Below are 16,345 nucleotides of genomic sequence, written 5' to 3' on the forward strand. Positions count from 1 at the left end.
TTATACAGCGTTTGCGAAACATTTTTAATCGTTTGATTTGTTGAAGGAATTCTCATAAGCTTTCCTCAATGGGTGTTTTTCTACAGTAGAGCCCAGAAGTGCAAAATCTAGTGTCTATGCAAAACATGTGGACGTCTGCACCTGCGCTTCACCGGTGTGATAAAGTTGTGGCAGGCCAAGAACAAGACGGTGCACCGTTTGGATGTGGAGTGGCTGCCAGGCCCGCTAATGTGACGCCTATGGACCCCTTGACTCTAAAGTTGTCCTGCGCAGCAATTTTACCACATAACTTTCAGCAACAATCAGACGAGTGCCTCCTTGTGGGACCAGGTTTACATTGCCTGCAACGCCTCGCCACCACTTGACTTTCTCTGCCGCCAAAATATACCGATGGAGCAACGTAACCAACATCACCTTCCAATATCACCGGTCTGCCGGGTAATCCTGTCCCTGAGGGCCTAAGCCTCAGGAACTCAGCACCTAAATCCTAACAGTACCTGACCAGCGCATCTTCGCACCGCCCCAGACAGCATAATCCAAATAAGGGATTAAATTATATTCTGAAGCATAGGCGACCGTCACTCCTCCATAGTTCCCCCGGCTTCCTCTGCCGCCTCCGCGCCTTTTTCCCCTGCCGACCTGTCGACTGCTGCCTCCGACGCGTCCTTGTCTTTGCTGCCCTCATCCTTGGGTGTCAACTCTGCCTCACACCCCCCTTGCGGCCCCGTCTCTGCCTCACCGCCAGTGCCCTGCACCGTAACCCCCTGCTCTGGCTGTTGCTGCTCAGTCGCTGACAGGCCTCCAGGCAGGGGTTGCTGCTCATATGGTGGCGGCACTGCAGCTGCCAGAGCTGCCGCTGCGACCTGCTCATCCGTAATTGCGGCGACCAGCGCCGACATAGCCTCCACACCCGGCATAAGGTCGTACTGCACTGGGTCCTCTAGCCCACGTGCGCAAACGCCGTACGACTCGCCCTATTGAGAATAGGGGACGGAGTCAAACGGATGAGAAAACAATGAGTTTCTGAGTTTGTTGTGCTGTTGTGTTCTTTCTCACTGCCAAACACGATGGCTTGACAGCCGCGTGCCATGGGTTACTGGAGGGAAGCTCCAACACAGTGCTTAACATTTATGCAGTGCGGCGACAGGGCATACCACAACTGCTTAAGGTCCCTAATCCTCATACGAGGAATGTTTGGAGTCAGGCAGTGGATGAAGTTTTTCTTCGACTACGAAGACTACCTCACGAACCGAGCCGGATGCACTGTTAACTGGTGGCACGGCCCCTTTAGAAACACTACCACGCTTCCCCTGCTCGCCCACTGACCCCGACCTCCTGTTACTGCTGTAACTACAGCTGATCCGCATGGAAGGAACTGGCCACATCCCCACACCCCATGCATGCATACCTTGACCAACGCTAATTGGGTAGGCCGCGCAAGCAGTTGCCGGAAGGTGGGCTGCAACTCGTAGCAATTGGCGAACAGATCCCTGCGCGGTGTGTGCGGTGCGCAGTCAGGAATGTCCTCCAGGGGTCAAGGAAAACAAGGGAGCACCGTGGACGCAGAGCGCGCACGGGAAGGGGCTTGATGCGAGGCACTTAAGTCGGCGCCAGACACAGCCGCGCGGCCACACGAACAACTTCTCGCCCTCGTCCCCTTTTGGTCGCACTGCTTGTGGAACTGCCTGGTAGTGTAGATACGCTCCACAGCACCCCCCTTACGTCCGCTCTCCTTGCCTCTCTCCCCCGTCCCGTCCCTTCCTTTCGATAACTCACTTCCGGCCAAAGATATAAAGCCCTAGCCGAGCTCGGCTCATGGCAACCACCAGCCGCCGCACATCGCGCAAGTGGCCCACTGTCCGGCTGCGCACCAAGCTGAGCAGGATGTAGTCGTTCTGGGCGCCCTGGTACTTGTCCACAGTGGCGATCTAAGGAGGGCAGGGCGTGGCAGGGTATATCGGCACCCAAGTGAAGTCAACGAGGCAAAACAACCGAAGGGAAACCCGCAGGAGTTTGCAATGAGGGACGGTGGGGAGGAAGGACCCCAGACCCTATGTACCCATTCCAACCATCCTACCCTGTGCGGCCTGCCAAACATGGCGTAGGGCGCGCAGCGCTGCTCCACGACATCTCGAATGAGCGCCTTCTGTCCGTTGTAAGTTGTGAGAATGGAGATCTTGTGTGCGGGGTAGCCCAGCAGCCGCATGAACATGTACGCGGCGACCACGTACTCAGCCTCACCCAGGTTCTGGTAAAAGTACGGCACAGGCTCCGACTCGCCTGCACATTAGAATTGGGAAAGAGCGGAAACGAGGGGGCCGGAAGGGTTTAGGTTCTTGCGGGAGATGGTGGGATTATGCCAAGAGTAAGCCTGCCAGAGCTCGGCCCGGTAATTTATTTCACGTGAAGGCATCGACACCGCGTGATCTCGCAAGCTGGCTATGGTGATGGCCACACCACCTGCAACATGAAGGGGCTAAAGCTCGGGACAACGAAATGGGTCCGAAGGGGGCTTCTGGGAACCTTCGTCCTTACCGACCCACCCAAACAGAAGCGTTTTTTCTCCCGTCCTCTCCTTCACGTCTCTTTGGGTCTCGCCATGGTTCGGGCTCCCTTTTTGAACCCCCGAGGTCCCCATCCCTGAACCCACCCACCCATTAACCCGCCTCCATCCCGCCATCCATCCCGCCTACTTACCCTTGCCCAGGTAATCTGGCACGTCCACCAGCTGGAAGTCGAAGGCGAAGCCCGGGTTGGCAGCCCGGAAGGGCGTCCCCTGCTGCACCGCCGGCAGGTCGCCCAGGGCCTTATACCGCCAGTTGTACAGCCGCGCCAGGGAGGGACGAGCGCGACCCTGAGGGGAGGGCGGGAAACAGTGCATATTTGCAGAAGCAAGAGCACGGGAATAAAGTTTCAGGCGGAAACGTTAGGCAGGAAGGGGGAAAGCCTCTGCGGTTTAGTGCTGCACCACAAGCGGCACTAGGGCGGTGAGTGTGGACGATGGAGCGCAGCTTCTCGAGAATGCCGTTGCTGCTGTGGCATGACATGACTTGGCATAGGCGCACGGCCCGGCCTGGCATGGTCCAGTAGAAACAGATTGCCATTGCGAAGCAGCACAATACGCGACCCAAACCGGAACTCCAACGTCCGACCGACAGTGATCATTACCGCTTCTTCCAATAACGTCTTAAGGTATATATTTAGCCCCGCCGAGCGCTTCATCTGCCACACACACCCTAGCATCGACAATCCTTCCTCGTCTATCACAACTACAATAGCCACATAACCACCAGGATTGCCGGCTCGTGTCCACACACCTGCGCGTTGAGCTGCACGTAGGGAGTGCCCAGCCGAATGAAGCGTGTGAACAAAGACTGGTCGAGATGCGAGTACTTTTGGAAGGCCTGGTTCTTGACGACAGGTGGCAGCTGGTGGTGGTCGCCAATCAGCACCACACGCTTCAGACGCGACACACCGTCCTCGGGTTTCTGCGGACGCAACAGGGATGGGAATTCAGGAGAAGAAGCAGTGCTGCAAGTGTTGCAGATCGCGTCCAAGCGTTGTTGCGTCGTGCCTGACGAGCTTTGCCAAGAGTTACCAAGGAGGAGGACGCAACGGAATTTCAAGGGTTCGCGTCCCTTCCGCCAAGAATGTCGGCTAAGGTAATGTTTGGAGACCTCTCCAGATGGAAACCTCGAAATGCGGAGGTGCGACGCCATTGGTGCTCTAGGAAAACGAAGGGAGGGATGAAACCGCGGGGAACTGTTTCTGGTGAAGCTGGGCCCAAATGGGCTGCACGGGCACATCAGGTCGATGCCGTAAGAGGGGCACACACCGACTGCTGTTGCTCCCGTGGCGAAGGTCTCGCATGTTTCGTATACACCGCTTCCCGCCTGTCCCGCGCTGTCGCGACTTGCGCGCGGCCTTATGGAACCCCCCTCGCCTCTCCCCACCCGTACCTGCAGCAGCATGGGGATGAAAGTCTCAATCTCCAGAATCTGCGCCGCCTCCTCCATCAGTAGGTTGTCGTACTTGAAAGCCAACTGCAGGAACTCGCGCCGCTTCAGCGCCGCGTGCGTGCACGTCATAGCCACGATCTTGGCCTGGATGGTGCAGGAAGAGGGAACCAGGGGCAAGGACAGCAAGATGAGAAAACTGAAGCCAGCACCGGGACCTAAAAGGCCACCACTCTGCTTGCAATCTCAGCCTCACATGGCCAAGCAGTTCTTCCCACAACGTTGCGCAAGCTGCTACTAGGTCATCGACCATTGCTCCGAATGCACCCTTAATATAATGACACAAACCCAAATCCAGCATGGACAATTCGAGGACCATCCTTTCGTTCAGTGCATCCCTACGGAATATATTCGCCTTTGCTGCTTGTTTGGCTTTGGCTGCTGTAGGAAAAGGCACACAACGCATGCACCTGCTTGGTGCTGAGGTAATTGACGCGGTCCGCCTGCCCCTTGAGCATCTCGAACGCGCGGCACTCCTCCAGCTCCTGGAACAGCGTACGTAGATGCCGGAAGCAGCCGCGGGCACGCTCCATATCCTGGCCGTATGTGTGTCCGTGCACGTCAGGAGGGTCCGGGAGAGATGATTAATTTTATTGGGAGCAAACATATACACAGCAGCAAACAACACGCGCCCTGGCCTGCCAGCCACTGCGAGCCGTGTCCCTTTTGCACAACGCCCTTTCCCCATGCGCAGACGCCCACCTGCTTGAAGTCGTTCCCCGCGAAGAGCGGCTGCGGCGCGTCCGCGAAGTACTCCTTGAAGGGGAAAAGCTCTGAAATCACAGCCGGCCCCGCACCGCCCGCACGCGCCCGCTCCACCGCAGCCGTGAACTTCTCCCAACGGGCCAGCACGTGGATCAGCCAGAAATACCCGGCTGTCTCGCACGTGTACGCCACGGACTCGGCCTCGGGCTGGGGCATACCAGGGGCGCGCAAACCATAGCAAGGACAAAAGCGGAGAACGTGGGGTGCGTGGCCCCAGCAATTTCACGGTCCACAGCGAAAACTCCCCGTAACCGTAACCGTAACCGCGGCATCAGCTCTGTGGCTGAATGGACAGCGAACAATCCACATGGAGGCAGCTGCTGCTACTGGCATCAGCTTTGAGAGAATGCCTCAATCAGCCAAGATCCCGCCAATACCACACGTCCATCAGTTTCAATAATAACCATTCACTAGGGACACCACGCCACGTGGGCCCATCTCCTATAAACACCCATACCTCACAGTGCCGCAGGACTCCCTCCCGGGCAACCGTACCGCAACTCCGCACCCGAACCCCCGACCCACAACCCACCACTCCCAGCTGTCGCGCCATCTTCTCCACCTCCGCGAGCAGCTCCAGCCTCCTGGCCAACATGGCGTTCACTCGCCCCACCCGACTGAAATCCTGCTCAGTGTCCAGCTCCGCCTCGCCCATACCTGCCAACAGTGTTGGGAGTGGGGAGGGGTGACTTGAAGAGGGTGGATGCTTTTTAAACGAAAAGGTCAAACCCAACGGGACCGGGGGAAGGGACGGCGGAAGGGACACACTAGCACTTGGTCTTAGACAGGCAAGGAAAGGAGAGGAAAGTGCCCATGGGCCGTGGCTCTGCCCCTGACGCCGCCAACCTATCCCCCCAACCCACCCCGCTCTACCCCACAAGCCAGGAAACCTCGGCAGCTGCGCACCTAATCGAAGCAGGTAACGCTCCGGGACGTCCCGCTCCATGATCTTGCTAAACAAGTCGTTTAGCGCCTGCAGTAGCAGAGAGGAAAGGAGGTGCACGTCAGTGCTTGTGATGAGGACGATAGCCAGGATTAGCAGCTGCAGCAGTTAAGGTGGCCGTCCAGTGACACCTCATAACGGGCTAAACTTAGGAGCAGAAGAGTTCACAGCTAGCTGAGCCCAGTAATACGCTCCGCGAGGGAACCCCATCGCACTTATGCATCTAAAACCTACCCGCCTCTGTGCCAAAAGGCCAAAAGCTGCACACCGGGGCCCTTCCCTCACCCCAGTGCAAGCGTTATGGCCGTCAGCGCTCCGCTACTAGCTGGGCTGCTAGGTCATCAATAGGCCGTGCTGCCCCACCCCTCATCCCCTTCCCATTACGTGGATGCGAACGCGAGTTGTCCGATGACGTGGCTGTGTCCCGCACCTGGTTGGAGTGCGTGATGAGCAGTGTGCGCTGCCCCGGACAGTTGTGGTAGAGCACCGTCATGATCTGCACGGCCGTGTCGGTCTTGCCGGTGCCGGGGGGCCCCACCACCATGGTCAGTCCCGGCTGCACACCGGAAGCGATGGCTTCCACCTGGACAGACAGACAGACAACACGACGGAGAAGGCGGGGATTTGAAAAATTCGTCCAAAGAAGCCCCTAGAAAGGAAAACCACAGGGAAGGGTCGCTGTCAAGCAACTGCGACGAACTGGGACCTGAAGGCGGGTGTGGAAGCAGGGCTGGTGTGTTTCACGCACAGGCTTGTTCGGCATCACCTGTGCCCCCGTAGACCTATCAAGGAGGCCATCTCAACACCACTCGACACCACACCACACTGCACTGCACCAAGCACACTGCCATCCCATACCCCTCGTCCTCTCCGCCCGCAGCACGCGAGCAGCAGCTCCCGGACCTCCCACCTGCACCGGCGTGAACCGCACTGCATTGCGGCGGGGCTGGTCCTGTGGGTAGGGCCCTGGGTCGGGCGGCACGTAGCTCTCCACGAGCAACTCCCCGGGACTGGGACCCGTTGCAGGAGCGCTGCCGACGTCCGCAGCAGTAGAAGCACCTGTGGCATCCTCGGCCATGGGTGCAGCCGCGGCGCCGCCGGCAGTGGAGGCCGCGTCCGCTGTGCCGGACGTGGAGGGTCCGTTCGCCGTTGCCGGGGCAGGCTCCGTGGGAAAGGTGACCCTGAATGGAGGCACCGGCTGGGGGCCTCCGGAGCGGTTTACGAAGGTCACCTGGTTAAGAGAGGGGGGGATTGCGTCGTGTTGTGGAAGTGTTGCGGAGAGTCGAGGATGGATTCCTGGTTGAGAGGTAAAGTAGTGACGTGGTGTTGATGATAAGATGACTTATCTGCAGATATCTCTTCTATTCATGCGTTTCCGGTTAGCAACTGGCATATGCCCACACGTGTGCAGATCTTCCCCCCACAAACACAAACGACGATGTTAATAATTTGGACACAGATGGCAATAGTGCCTTGACTTTGCACGTACATACAAGGATTAGCAAAAGGCGGGAAATTCATGGCGCAGCTAGCACAAAGCTACTTGCCTTAAACTGCGGGAAGGCCTCCACCACGTGCTCCGCATCAAGGAACGTGTCCCCAAAGTCCACTGTTCGCAGCGGCGACTGGTCGCCTACGCCGCCCTGGTCACCGCCGCCGCCGTCGGCAGCGGCGGCGGCAGTACCGGGCACTCGCGCCTGCGCCGCTGCCGGATCTCCGTACCCCAGAAACACATCATGTAGCCAGGGCGGGATCACAGCGGTCTCGTCGTTCATGAGGTCGCGGATGGACTCCAGCACAGCCTTGAAATTGTTTTCCTTGGGCTTGCGCCTGGCGAGGAGCGCGCGCAACGAGTGAAGAACGAGCAGCACAGGACATGAACGAGCAGCAAAACATTCAGCATCAGCCAAAAACGTGACAACCTACTAAACCACAAGGAGCAGGCTGCCCTAGGGCAACTTCAAGATCGGCCAGCAACTGTCCTTAACAGAACAGGAACTTCGTCATCTCCCCTCTCACGACATACAATACACACAAACGCACACACAAACGCACGCCAACAAAAGGCAAACCCTGGACAACTCCAACGCTTCTTCACTCCTGGCCCTTTTCCCATGCCCCCTACCACCTCCAGCATCTCCAGCATCGACGCCGCGCAGTGGCTAGACTAGGCTAGGCAAGGCTGAGCTGAGCTGGGCTGTGCCGTCTCTCTCACTCGCGTCTCACTCGCTCTCACCGCATAAGGAGGTTAAAGGTTGCGTAGGGGTCCTCACTCTTGTGTTTCGCCATGGTGTTCATGTCCAGCTGATATTGGGCAGTGTCAAGTGCCACAGTGAGGGTGCGGGAAAAGCCCTCGGGCGGTTTCACCTCGTCACGCTTCACGCGACCCGTGAAGTCATTCATCAACCTGTTGCGGACGGACGTGTAGGAGGGCGCCTTAGGATGATCCAACCCGCGTCGTAGGGGGATTCGAGTTCAGGGCAATTCAGACCGTTCAGGGCAGTTCCATGCAGACGCTTCCAGGGCGGAAGCTTTAATGCTTTAAGAAAGAGGAGGTTATATAGAACAGAAGGACCCAGGAAGGACAACACACACAGGGAAGGTTACGGCGGAGTTCAAGGCGCGGGTCACGCCCAGCGGGATTCGAACAGGACAGCCTCCGTGTAGCGGGAGGAGGTGCTGCTCCTGTCCATAACCCAACGCCCTATAGCCCCTCCACCACAGTCGCCTAGCGCACCAGCAGGTCACATGCTGTTGCCCTAGCCCACGCAGCTATCTACAAACGCCAGCGGCATCGGTGGATGCAGGCACGGGGCAGCTGGCCAATGCGCGGGATTCTCAAGAGGTCAAAGCCCCATCAGGCCAAGAGGACCGTCCTCTCCCCTCCCTGCACCCCACGCGCAAGGACGAACGGACTCACGCGCCTCCTCACCTGCCGCCCTCATCGCGGACCTCGATGACCTCGCAGCCACGCACGTACACCAAGCCGTGCTTCTCCGCGGCGTTGGGCTCCCGCCCGTCCGCAAACAAGGCGGCCGCAGCCGCGGCGGCGGGCGGACGAACAGTCATCAGGAACAACACATCGTGCTGCTTCAGCTCATCCCACTCTGCAGGGACAAACACCCACGCCACCACATGTGTCCGATCACACAATTGCAAGAAAGGTCCCGCACGGGGTTCCTCCCATATTTGCCAGAACAGCTCAAGCAGAACGACTCAATACAGCTCAGTACGGCTCTGGGACACGTGCTCGCGCCGGGGTACTGCCCGGGAGGGCAGCCTCAGGGATCAGACTACGGCTCACGCGTGGGAAAGGACCTGAACAAATCGGAAGCGCCAACCGCGTCGGCTGCAAGGGACCTCGGGGCCGGACGCAGCACCTGGACACGTTGCACCCCAGACCCTAGTTCCGCTACCGCTGCGTGCAACATGAGAGGCCCAATGGACCCAGGCCGACGCCGAGGCCCTGGCGAGGGAGACGCCCGGGCGGTCTGTTCGGTAGTTCGAGTACGTCGCAACGGGTTGCAACAGAGGCGCGGCGACCCGTGTGTTCGAAGGCATTGGCGCAGAGGCCTCGGTGGCATGTGTTTCCATGTCTCCAGATAGGGAGACAGGATAGTTCGGTGAGGTGACGGGCCCACCACCGCCGGCACGGGCAGCGCGCAGCTAGATGGCTCGCCCGGTCGTACCTGCGCGCACGTCGCCCCTCAGCGGCCGTGTGTCGATCACCACGTTGGCGGTCACCGCCGCGGGTTTGGCGTCCCCCACGTTGGGCTTGCGGACCTCCGTGATCTGCAGGACAACATCCAAAATTTACACAGCAGCGACAACAGCACGAAAGGCATAACATTCCTGAGCTACGCCAGTGGCCGAATAAAGCAACATATACTCCCCATACAGGCTCCCGAATGTGGGCACCATGTGCCACGACATAGCAGGGCGCTTTGGGAAACAGGCAGTAGCTATGAAAAAACCCCGAAACCCTAAATATTGCATAGTCAGGCCCGCGCCATAAGCTGTGAATGTCTGGCAGCTCCCCCATTCCCGGCCTGCCAAGATCCAGTTCCCGCATGCCTGCCCGCCCGCCTACTGCTGCACGCACCTTGAAGGAGTTAAGCGGCAGCGCCATACGCGCCCAGCCGGCAAATCGCACCCTGTCGTCATCATCCCAGTACGCCCCTATGCGGCGCAGCACATCCGAAATGTCCTCCCGGATCTCATAGGTGGCCTCCAGCCTGAAACGGGGCACGCCAATGCACGAAAACGCCAAGAGCGGCGGACAGGGAGGGAGTTCGGCAAGGACGTCAACGGTTGGGTTGTGCCCGCGACGACGCAGCAGACTCGCAGTAGATCCCACCATTTTTGCCGCTACCTCGCGCAAATTTACCGGTCCATGGCCTTCTCCGAAAACACGCCCTCCTTCCCAACCCCTAAGCCAATGTAAACCGCTATGAGCGCGTGCCTGCAATCTTTCATCTTAGCCCCAACCCTTCGTCCAGGACTTTCACGTCCACGTTGGGGAAACGTCCCCTCCAGTTACCCGCATGTCTCTTGTTACCCTCACCTAAACAAGTGGAAGTTTCTGAGCAGGTAGTCGTGGGTGGTTAGGAACTGCAGGTTGAGCTTGGGCAGCGCCAGCGCTCCCTCTCCCGTGTAGTGCTCCGAGGAGGCAGGGATCTGCGCGGACAGGGCAGGGCAGGGGATTGACGGTGAGACAGCGTGCAAAACAATGGTGATGAGATGGGGCCGCAGCTGTGTATGGCAAGGCGGAAAACGACTGGCCAACTAGCGCGCACTGTACAGGCCCAGCAGGTGTTGAGCCACAAGCACGCGTGACGTGGCAACGGCATGCAAAGGACCTGCAGCGATGGCAACACACGTCAGTGGAGCAGACTCGAAGAACTTAAAAACGCTGGCAAGCCACGCAAGCCTCGCTGCCGACAAATTACCGGGCCAAGAAAGCGCCCGGGTGCAATCCCCGCTTCCCTCCAAGACGGCAACCATGAGCCTTCTCGCGTACACTCTTGGCCAACAACTCTGAACCCTCCATTCGCCTCCTCCCCACGACTGACAAAGAACCACCAGCTCCATTTCGTTTTCCTCTCCTTTCTTTACCATATGGACATCACTGGGTACAGCCTCCCCATACTCTACGTTTTCCAAAGCCCCCTAAAACCTGTCGGGTTGGGATCTCCTGCCCAGGGTGCGCAACCTCTTCCGCACCTGGCTCTCATCCCACAGCAGCCCCTCTGTCGGGTACAGCGGCATCTCATTGACCACCTCCCGCTGACTGCGCCGCCGCTGGTACGTGCTGACCAGGACCTGGAGGACAGCGACGGGTCGAGCACCCCGGGACGTGAGCACGTGACGACCGACCCAACTAGCCGAGGTGGAAAATAGGGAACCGTAAAAGGTGCGCGAGCGAAAGGGTGCGAGGGAGGACTGGGGCACGGTGAAGAGAGGACAACGAGGACGGCACGGGAGAGGAGGTCACCCCGAGAGGCGGACACCAAGGCCGTACCAATCCGGCTCACCTCCATGATGAAAGCCGTGTCCGCAGCCCATGGGTCGTCCTCGCCCACAAGCCTCAGCTGGCGACACACCAGGTGCCGCAGTTGGTCCGTGGAAATGGCTGACAAATGCCGCCTGCAGAGGAAACAGCAACCAGAGACGGAGCGGACAAAGGACTGAGAGTGTGACACGGGCGGACGAACGCAAGCGAGGAACTAGGCGAGAACTGCTAGTTCCGCGCAATGAGCGAGCCACTTATACTCCGGCGGCGGAGCTGAAGGAGTTAGTTAGCCGCCCCAGGGGGAACAGCCACGGCCCGCCACGGCAGGGCAATCGGCACAGGGACTGCAGCGGCCTTGGGCTGGTCCACAGCATCAGCACCAACGACACCTACCCACATACATCGCCATTACAGGTATCCGACGCAGTTCAGGGGAATATAAAGATGTCGCCGATACCGTCAGCGTTCGTCCTCGCTTGCGAAAACACCACACGGCCATCATTCGGCAGTTGGCCATGCCGTCGAAAGCAAAGACGGACGCAGCAGTGATACTGTTTCTTCATATATCGTTACTCTTACCGCAGGTTGTCACGCTGCTCCACAGCCCCACAGTTGCTGAGCGCCAGCTCGTGCAAAGACTCCACGTGCGCCCAGTGCTTGAAGCACAGCCGCTGGAACTGACAGACCTGCATGGACATGGGTCGGGACGGGCGAATAAGAAGCCGGGACGGGAACACCTTCAGGACTCGCAAGCATGGCATTGACTGTGCTGCCATCTCGTCCTATGAAAAGACCAATATTCCTGGCGATATACGCAGCATCCAGAGCCATGGAGCACATGAAAAGGAAGAGGTACACGACCACTGAATACTTTCCCCACCGAGAAGGTGCACGTCAGGGTCCACGAGGAGCATGCAACCACAACCACAATACGGGATGCGCTACCACTACCTCGTGCACCGCCACCGGCTGCCCGTTACCAAAACCAAAACCAAATGAAAGCAAGTCCTGACCCAGCTTCACAGGACCACAAAGGCGCGCGCAGGCAGGCGGGCCGGCCAAGCAGTACCAGAGCTGAGCGCTCTTCACTTCCATCCGGCCCCGAGTTCTTGCCTTCTCGTAATGAGCAGTGGTGACGTCATCGTCTGTGAGGGGGTCGCCCGTGTGATCGTTAATGGGGAAGGCCATGTAGTAGGCGAACAAGTCCACCAGCTGCCGGAACAGCGTGTTGGATGGGGGACCAGCCGGCCGCCGGACCTGCTCGCTGTCCTCCGCTGTACCGCTCGGACCGCGGATCCGGCGGCGCCGCCAAGTGCTTCTGCCGCGACCCCTGCCGCCGCTTCTGCCGCGACCCCGGCCCCTGCCGCCGCCACGCCCTTGGATGCGGCCCTGGAGGACCCCGCCGGGGCCTGCCGCCTCCGCCGCTGCATCCCCAGCGCCATCGGCTTCGCCCCCATTCGCAATGGCGTCGTTAGCTGCGTCGTCTGCGGCCGCGGCCTCCTGTTCTCCTCCAGCACGCTCTGCATCGCCCTCTGCGTCGCTGTCACTACCGCCGCTGCTCTCCTCTTCCCCGACTTCGCTCTCGCTGCCCTCTGTCCGGGAGTCCTCCTCCGCCCCTTCACGCAAAGCCTCCTCCTCTCCTTCGCCCTGTTCCATCAGCACCGCTGCATTGCTGGCGCCGTTACTGGTAGGCTGCCGGGCCCCCTCTCCGGCTGACCTGGCAGCTGCTTGGGCAGCAGCCTTTGCCGCCTTAGCGGCGACTTCTGCCGCCTCCGCCGCCCCGGGTGGCGGTTGGGTGTACTTGAAGAGCTTGCTCATGCGGCACTTGATCAGCAGCGCCCGGTCATCCAACAGCGTCCGCACGAAGCGCCGTGTGGGCAGCTGGAAAAATTGGGGAAATGAGGTTTGGGTTTTGCATGGTTTAGATGTATTTGGCATCACAGAAGGCGAATCGGGTTGGGGGAAGATAGCTGTGACGACCATCCAGCTGAGCTTGCAACTCCTCCCGACTAATCCCGACGCGCCCGCCCAGGCCCCCAGGCCGCCCCAGGCCGAACAACCCCAATACCGTGTCCTCCCAACACAGAACGCTGTACGTGTATACGTACTTCAACAACTGATCCGCAGACGTGTGTATGTCTAATGAGCGTATATGTGAGCAACATGGACGTCATCTCGTATACCATTTACCAGGGCGAGAGCCAGGCCACATTCAAGTCAGCCACCATCACTACTGAGAAAACAAGAGACGGCTGAGCCCTTTTCCTGGGCGCCTGCCTTTGAAGGCCTACCTGCGACAGCAGATCGATGAGGAACTCCAGAAAGCGCTCGCAGTATTGTAGCCCAGCGCGGTCGAGCTTAGCAAAACAGCCGGGGTCAGTGGGCGGTATGACCACCTGCGCAACCAAGGGCGCTGAGTTAGCCGCTAGGGTGCAGCCGCAGAGCGTGCGCTGCGGTAGTGGAGGAAAGATCAGACAGAGATACATGGCATCCGTGGAAGGGAAGGGAGCTATCAGGACAGCGCTGTCCCGGACATGGCATTGGTGGCAACGCGGTGGTTGAGTTCCTAGCATGCAGGATTGCTAGACTCTTCCTGGCGCACCCCGGCAGGCTGGTTTGAAAACTCATGGCAGGCAGAACAATGACCCTGCTCGGAAGAGAAGTCTGCGTGCGAGCTGCCGTCAGTTAGCCGGGGGTCATTTCTCGTGGGGCCTCCTTCCTTTGCACGTGTGCGCGTATGGAAGCGTCTGTCTGGCCCCCACGCCTATAAGGCTTTCACGACCTGATCCTCAGTCTCGCACATCTTCATTCCAACTCCCCACATACCCGGCACATCCCACTAGCTGGTGAGCCCGTATACAGCAATTTCCCCCAGCCACGAAACTGCCGTCCGCCTTATCCCAGCTTTATAAACGACACAAGATTCCAGCTTCGCAATTCACCCGTAAAACCAGCCCAGCCCCGCCCACCTTATCCAACACGGATAGGAATTCGTCCAGCAACGACGGCAGGAAGCGGACCTCAGGTCGCTGAGCCACAGGTACGTACGCAGCAGAAGCGCCCTCGCCGGCCGCTGCGCCTGCCTTGGCCTTCTTAGCAGCTGCCTTGGCCTCCTTCTTGGCGGCTGCTTTCCAGTGCTTAGCAAGCGCCTCGTGGGCGTGCAGCTCTAGCTGCAGCCGCCCCGGCGACAGCGCGTGCCACAGCGGCAGGGACACCACGCGCAGAACCTGAGCCCGGACCATCTCATCCTCCAAGGACTGGCATCGGCCGCCGCAGGATAAGAGACCCAAGGCAATATCAGCAACAACACCAGCGGGAGCGTTAGCGACAGGTCAAGCGGCAACGGCAAGCACACATTGCGCACATCCAGTTTTGCGAACACCAGTGAATCTGCGCAAACCCACGTCTATCGAATTGCATGTCGCCTGGAAACCCTCACGCGACGCACCCCACCAATCTTGCGCAGCAATGCTGCTCTACACGTTTAGAAGATCGATACTGCCAGCCGAGCCACAGGCGCGCCGGCACTCTGCATCCCTCTAGCTCAGCTCGGTCAGCGGTGTAGACACGCGGTCATGGCACGTGGGAGAGACAATAATGTGCTTTCGCTTTCCACAGACGCGCGACCATCTATTAACCCTAGCAAGGAGAAGGATCATTGCCGTTGATCCTCGCTCTGGGCCCCCGTCCGTCCACTCTTATCTGGAACCCGGGGCCCCCGTCCGATATTCCAAGCTGACCACAAAGCGCAGACCTGATCGGCACACAATCCGCACCTGGAAGGAGCGGATCATGAATAGGACATATGCGGTCCGCTCGTGCATGCGCAGCTTGCCCTCACGTCCTTCCTTCAGTGACAGGACACGCTTGAAGAAGCCGGGAAAGGCATCCTGTTATTTAGGGCGGGGCAGGGATTAAGGGGAAGTGCCGGCCGCTAGGCGGTAATGTGTCTTCTTGAGACAAAACACGGTGGCTGGGAACAGGCGCAACACCCCTACACCAACGCTGCATGTGGTGGCTGCACTGCCGGCGTTAAGGTAAACGGTTGCGAGCTGGCCTATCTACTGACCAGCCCACGACGTACCCGAAACACGCGCTGCACACCCGAAAGTGTCCCCTCTCTACCCGCCCACCCACCTCCCGCGTGTGGAAGCACGCCCAAGCTGGAATATTCTCCCGGAACTTCTCGTTGACCATCAGCACGATCGACATGACGTGCTCGAACGTGGCGGTCTCCGGGTCAAAGTTGGGCCATAGGTAATTCTCCAAGTACTGAGACACCTCCAGCAGCATGACCCGCTTGAAGCTAGGTCCCCGTGTACCCGCCCCGCCAAGTTCATCCCGGTAGATGGATGAAACGAGCTTCGGTTTGAACGTTGGTGGCGGGTGCCGTGCGCGTGCCGCGTTAGACCAATTCCTTTGCGCTAATTTAGTGAGCTTGTCCGTAACAATCTGCGAAGGCCGGATAAGATGCGACGTTCAGGACGTTACGGAGGATAGCCAGGACGCCAGTCCAGCGATAACCCAAGTCCGACAACCGCCGATCTAACCAAGACCACCGTCCTCACCTCTGCGACCGTTAATAAAGACCCCGCCTGCTTTGTCGGCAACTGTTGCATATTCTGCTGCTGTTGTTGCTGCTGCTTCAAAGGCTGCTGCTGGCGCGGCATCGATCGAGGTTCAGTCGCCTGCTGGGCCTTCGTCGAAATCGAGCCTTTGACTCGAAGCTCTTTCGGCGCAAATTTTGGAGCCGAGGACAGCCTAGGCTTTTTCGCAGCTGGCTCCTCCCCGCCCTCGCCGACCTCACTCGCCGCTTCCGGTCCTTCTTGAGCTGCTGGCTCCAGCATATCCTCGTCAGCAGGCTCCCGCTGTAAGCTTCTCTCGACGGGGTCCGGCTTGTTCCCCCCTTCCGACATGGTAATGGGAACGACGTGGCGGCCGGGCTACTCGCCCTGCGCCGCGTCTATCTTACGATGCAGCAGATTTGTAACTATGAGACGGACCTTATGCCAGGTTAAGTAAAAGGGCAGCAAACAAGACAATATCTGCTGGTTAAGGTAGAAAAAACAAAGATCAAAGCAAACACTTTCTTACGTGAACACCCTTTCC

The 16,345-nt window shown here is 59.0% G+C and overlaps 1 protein-coding gene across 1 annotated transcript; it reads right to left on the bottom strand.

The window, feature by feature from the left end:
• Positions 1 to 322: 322 nt before the first annotated feature.
• VOLCADRAFT_104194 (uncharacterized protein) lies at positions 323 to 16,286 on the bottom strand. The gene is made up of 28 exons (XM_002949212.1): positions 15,805 to 16,286; positions 15,374 to 15,688; positions 15,013 to 15,126; positions 14,206 to 14,493; positions 13,528 to 13,632; positions 12,326 to 13,117; positions 11,816 to 11,922; positions 11,259 to 11,370; positions 10,948 to 11,046; positions 10,289 to 10,401; positions 9,827 to 9,959; positions 9,414 to 9,516; positions 8,657 to 8,831; positions 7,961 to 8,131; positions 7,296 to 7,554; positions 6,635 to 6,955; positions 6,155 to 6,307; positions 5,688 to 5,754; positions 5,314 to 5,438; positions 4,719 to 4,928; positions 4,427 to 4,552; positions 3,960 to 4,103; positions 3,318 to 3,488; positions 2,698 to 2,854; positions 2,078 to 2,280; positions 1,777 to 1,928; positions 1,409 to 1,490; positions 323 to 974 (listed from the first exon to the last, which is right to left on the bottom strand). The coding sequence occupies exons 1-28, from the start codon at positions 16,150 to 16,152 to the stop codon at positions 579 to 581; spliced, it is 5,541 nt and encodes a 1,846-aa protein (XP_002949258.1). The 5' UTR covers positions 16,153 to 16,286; the 3' UTR covers positions 323 to 578.
• Positions 16,287 to 16,345: the final 59 nt, after the last annotated feature.

This window comes from Volvox carteri, assembly GCF_000143455.1.
Source record: "Volvox carteri f. nagariensis unplaced genomic scaffold VOLCAscaffold_13, whole genome shotgun sequence".
Taxonomy (NCBI): Eukaryota; Viridiplantae; Chlorophyta; class Chlorophyceae; order Chlamydomonadales; family Volvocaceae; genus Volvox; species Volvox carteri.

Excerpts from the sequence above, each read along its gene's own strand:
- VOLCADRAFT_104194 (XM_002949212.1), bottom strand. The coding sequence starts at position 16,152 with ATGTCGGAAGGGGGGAACAAGCCGGACCCCGTCGAGAGAAGCTTACAG. Across the intron at positions 9,517-9,826 it reads TGCCGCTTAACTCCTTCAAG|ATCACGGAGGTCCGCAAGCC; the intron begins GTGCGTGCAGCA and ends GTTGTCCTGCAG. Across the intron at positions 6,956-7,295 it reads TCCTTGATGCGGAGCACGTG|GTGACCTTCGTAAACCGCTC; the intron begins GTGGAGGCCTTC and ends TCTCTTAACCAG.